At 27.6% G+C, this 5,557-nt stretch overlaps 1 protein-coding gene across 1 annotated transcript in view; it reads right to left on the reverse strand.

Annotated features, from left to right (window-relative positions):
- Nucleotides 1-1,588: 1,588 nt before the first annotated feature.
- Nucleotides 1,589-5,557, reverse strand: part of LOC137631962 (uncharacterized) — a 73,993-nt gene continuing 70,024 nt past the window's right edge. Inside the window, exon 7 of the mRNA XM_068363950.1 lies at nt 1,589-4,185. Within this exon, the coding sequence (XP_068220051.1) occupies nt 4,106-4,185 (80 nt within the window). The 3' untranslated portion in view covers nt 1,589-4,105. The remainder of the gene's footprint in view (nt 4,186-5,557) is intronic.

Consider the following 5,557-nt stretch of genomic DNA (forward strand, 5'->3'; position numbering starts at 1 on the left):
ACCATACAAAATATTTTCAGATTTTGTTAAATAGCTCGGAAGAAATCACCCCGATATATGATGATCATTGGAATAGATATGAAAAAACGATAATTTTTACTGTTATATTTTGAAAAATAACACAAATTCTCAGCCATCCTTTTTTTTTTTTGGGGGGGGGGGGTCGTATTTTGTTAAATTACGAAAGAAATCACCCCAAAATATGATGATCATGGACATGATGGAAGTTATTTAACAAAAATTGTCCACTATCCTCTTTTGGAAAAATAATAATTATTTCGTATTTTGTCAAATAACTCGAAAAAAAAATCCCCCCGATATATGATGATCATGGATATAATAGAAGTTATTTTTAGACAAATAGTAAATATTGTTTACCATCTATTTTTTTTTTTTTTTGTCAAATAACTTGAGAAAATCACTACTATATATGATAATCATGTACATAATAGAAAAAATGATCTGAACGAAGGTTAAAAAGTGTATCTTAGATATGATATTTTATTTAATCACACAACATTACAACGAAGCCTCATATGCTTTAAGGCCCTGTCTCGTTACAAAATTATGGCTTGTCAAATATGCACAGGAAACTGCTAAAATGAAAAACCCAACATCTAAACACATAATGTCACCTCATACAAAATAATAAAAATGAAAATATTGAAGAAGCATCACACAACTTATTGATAAACGCACCAAGTGGAATAGTTTGTATTTATCACAAGTCCTTAACATACTGCTCTTTTAGACGATAATGCATATTTATACCAGTCAGTTACCTACGTCACTAGTCTAAATACAAATTGGGTTTTCAAGAATTAACTACAGGAAGAAGTGGAAATAAATTTCTAAGTATAAATATTTACAAAGACGGTTTTTTTTATAGTTCACTCAGAATGTATTTTATTTTCATTTGTAATTAGTTTCTTAATCCTCTTGATTTCACAGATCGTAAAATATAAAATCACATTATATATATTTACTAAAATAAAGTTTGATTAATCTTGCATTTAGAAATTATGTAGCTATTCAGCATGTACACTTTTACTTATTTATAATTAGTTATTATCTCTTCATATTATTATGTAAGCATAGTTTTCATCCAAAGATTGAAGCTTTAAGAATTATTATTTTTCTTATATATCTCTACTCTGTTACATCATTTATTTTCCGTTCCATTTGGATAAAACTGATCACAAGGGTAAATTTGCTGATGGGCTGAGTTAGATGTATTGAACACTTTTCAATATAAGGAAAATATGTAATTTTACGTTATTTGTCATACATATATATATATATATATATATATATATATATATATATATATATATATATATATACATATATATATATATATATATTTATATATTTATACATATACATGTATATGTATATATATATATATATATATATATATATATATATATATATATATATATATATATATATATATATATATATTTATATATTTATACATATACATGTATATGTATATATTCATATATATATATATATATATATATATATATATATATATATATATATATATATATATATATATATATATATATAGTATCATCAGCAGTACATTAAATCCTTCTACACATGCTACACCATTCATATCTCTAGTATATTTTGCTTCTGTGATACCAAACGCCTTTTATTTGTTTCAATATCTTTTCCGAATTATCCACTTATTTTTCCCAACGCATCATCATCCAATTTCCTCCACAAAAGCAAATAACTCCTATCAAGTCTGGTTCTCTAAAGTTTTATAATTATATCTTTACAGCCTCACCCTTTCAAATTCTCCTATGTTACATTTCCTATGCAAACACTCCTTATTGATATCTTCATTTCTTTCATTCCAATTCAATGTACACACTTCATTTCTATTAAGGACAGTTAGCTCAGCTAACTTTTTTATTTTAATGTACACACTTCAATTCTATAAAGGAGACTTGGATCAACTATCGTATTTTTTCATTCGTATTCAACGTATACCCTTCCCTTCTATAAAAGATATTTTGTCTCTGCTATCCTTGTTTTATTTATATTCAACGTACACACATCACTTCTATAAAGGAGAGTTAGCTCAGCTATCCGTTTTTCATTCACTTTCACTTACACAATTCATTTCTATAAAGAATTGGCTCAGCTATCCGTTTTTCATTTACATTCAATGTATAGAATTCGCTTCTTTAAAAGAGATTTGGCTTAGCTGTTCATTTTTATTTATATTCAACTTACACACTTCACTTCTATAAAGCGCTGTTAACTCAGCTATCCATTTTTTTCCTTCGCATTCACGTAGAAACTTCTCTTCTATAAAGAGGAGTTAGCTCAGTTATCCTTTTTTTTCATTCGCATTTACGTACATACTTCACTTCTATAAAGGGGAGTTAGCTCAACTATCTTATTTTTCTTTCGCAATCACGTACACACTTCACTTCTATAAAGGGGAGTTATCCTTTTTCATTCGCATTCACGTACACACTTCACTTCTTTAAAGGGGAGTTAGTTCAAGTATCCTTTTTTAATTCGCATTCACGTACACACTTCACTTCTATAAAGGAAAGATGGCCCAATGGGATCACTCAGTAAGTTCCCATCCTACTGGCTAAAGTAATATTAATAAAAGAAGGCATCTGCATTTTTCGTATTATCGTTTTAGTCTGTAATTGTATTGTTTAAGCCTTATGGCAGAGGAGGGTAGGGGAAATAGATAAATAAAGCTAATTAATTACTTTAACATCTACATAAAAAAAAGTATTGCTCACCTTCAAATCAAATATATAACACAATCCTTTAGGCATTGGTAAATCTGGGTGGAATTGTTTTGATAAATTGTTTAGCATAATTTCGTAATTGTATTCTCGTTGGTTCAGAAAATGACTTCAAATTTATAATAATAATAATAATGATAATAATAATAATAATAATAATAATAATAATAATAATAATGGTGATGATAATTATGTTAACAGTTTTTTTGTAAGTGAAAAATTAACATCGAATATAATTAATATTATTTTGTCCAATGTTAACATTATTATTATTATTATTATTATTATTATTATTATTATTATTATTATTATTATTATTATTATTTCTAGCTAAGCTAAAGCCCTAGTTGGAAAAGCAAGATGTCTTAAGCAAAAGGGCTTCAACAGGGAAAAATAGCCCAATGAGGAAAGGAAATAAGGAAATAAATAAACGACATAAGAAGTTAGGAACAATCAAAATAAAATATTTTAAAAACATTAACAACATTAAAATAGATACTTCATATATAAACTATGAAAAGACTTAATTTTCATGCCGTTGACACAATAACATTACTAATCATTGTTTGAGAAATGAATTATTTCCAATGTAAATATTTTGATTTATTGCTAGCATTTAGGCAGAATTCAGACATACACGTCATTTTTATGAGTAAATACACACACACACGCACACCATTAACATTTTCATTATAGAAAATAAAATGTATATCACCATACCACTTAGAAACCGAAAAAAATCTTCATGAGTATTTACAATACCAGATCTTCCATCATTTTCAATTTCATATCTTAACTTTCAATCCAGCCTTTGGAAATCTACCAGAGTTTTTCTAGTGTTCAATATTTTTCATTTCATAATTTTTTTTTTCAATCCAGTATTTCGAAATCTACCCAAGTTTTACTAGTGTTCAATATTTTTCATTTCATAATTATTTTTCTCAATCCAGTCTTTCGATATCTTCCAGAGTTTTTCTAGTGTTCAATATTTTTAATTTCATAATTACTTTCAATACAGTCTTTTGAAATCTACCAGTTTTTCTAGCTTCAATATTCTTTATTTCATGATTATTTTTTTCAATACAGTCTTTCGAAATCTACCCAAGTTTTTTTAATGTTCAATATTTTCAATAATTTCATAAATTACTTTCAATCTTGTCATCAGGATTCACTTGGAATTTTTATGTCACGCCTTGGTATTTTAAGTACATGCTCTTTTTGTATATAGAGTAAAGTCCTTAAACCGTACACCGCTGAAGGAATTTTTCAGGATGACATCACTTCGGTGAAGTTGAAGACTCGGGAGACTTCTGTGATCAGAATTGGTGTAGTTTCATTAACAAAAAAGGAACGAGTGGAAGGGATAGATGGACTGTTGATGGACCCATTCTGGCATCTGTAGGGAGAAAGTAAGAAAGTAGATTAATATATATATATATATATATATATATATATATATATATATATATATATATATATATATATATATATACAATATACACATATATATATATACAATATACATATATATATATATATATATATATATATATATATATATATATATATATATATATATATATATATATATATATGTGTGTATGTGTGTGTGTGTATATATATATATATATATATATATATATATATATATATATATATATATATATGGTATGTACTGTATATATAGACACACACACACACACACATATATATATATATATATATATATATATATATATATACATTTATAAGTATATATAAATATATATATATATTATTATTATTATTATTATTATTATTATTAATTACTAAGCTACAACCCTAGTTGGAAAAGCAAAATGCTATAAGCCCAGAGGCCCCAACAGGGAAAATAGCCCAGTGAGGAAAGGAAACAAGGAAAAATAATATATTTTATGAACAATGACATTTAAATAAATATTTCCTATATAAACTATGAAAACTTTAACTAAACAAGAGGAAGAGAAACGATATAGAATAGTATGCCCGAGTGTACCCTCAAGCAAGAGAACTCTAACCCAAGACAGTGGAAGACCATGGTGCAGAGGCTATGGCACTACCAAAGACTAGAGAACAATGGTTTGATTTTGGAGTGTCCTTCTCCTAGAAGAGCTGCATACCATAGCTAAAGTCTCTTCTACCCTTACCAAGAGGAAAGCAGCCACTGGACAATTACAGTGCAGAAGTTAACCCCTTGGGTGAAGAAGAATTGTTTGGTAATCTCAGTGTTGTTAGGTGGATGAGAACCGAGGAGAATCTGTAAAGAATAGGCCAGACTATTCGGTGTATGTGTAGGCAAAGGGAAAGGGAACCGTAACTAGAGAGAAGGATCCAATGCAGTACTGTCTGGACAGTCAAAGGACCACATAACTCTCTAGCGGTAGTATCTCAACGGGTGGCTGGTGCCCTGACCAACCTACTACCTACAATATATATGTATATATACATAATGTATATAAATGTGCATTTGTTTATGTATGTACTATATATACACACAAAAATATAAACAATGGATACCATAAATATGTCGCGAATAAGAATAATCCAAATGGGAAAAACAACAAGCTTTACATAATACAGCGTTTGATAAAGCTCAGATATTTCATAAACAATTATTACAGAACCATTTTGTGAATGCTATAAATAACCGCAACAAATGTTTGTCATTTACGTATCACTTAATTGACAATACGTATTATATATAAGCTTATACTAAAGTAGACATTGTTTACAAAACACACGGGCTCTTC

Source organism: Palaemon carinicauda, chromosome 40, assembly GCF_036898095.1.
Source record: "Palaemon carinicauda isolate YSFRI2023 chromosome 40, ASM3689809v2, whole genome shotgun sequence".
NCBI classification, from domain to species: Eukaryota; Metazoa; Arthropoda; class Malacostraca; order Decapoda; family Palaemonidae; genus Palaemon; species Palaemon carinicauda.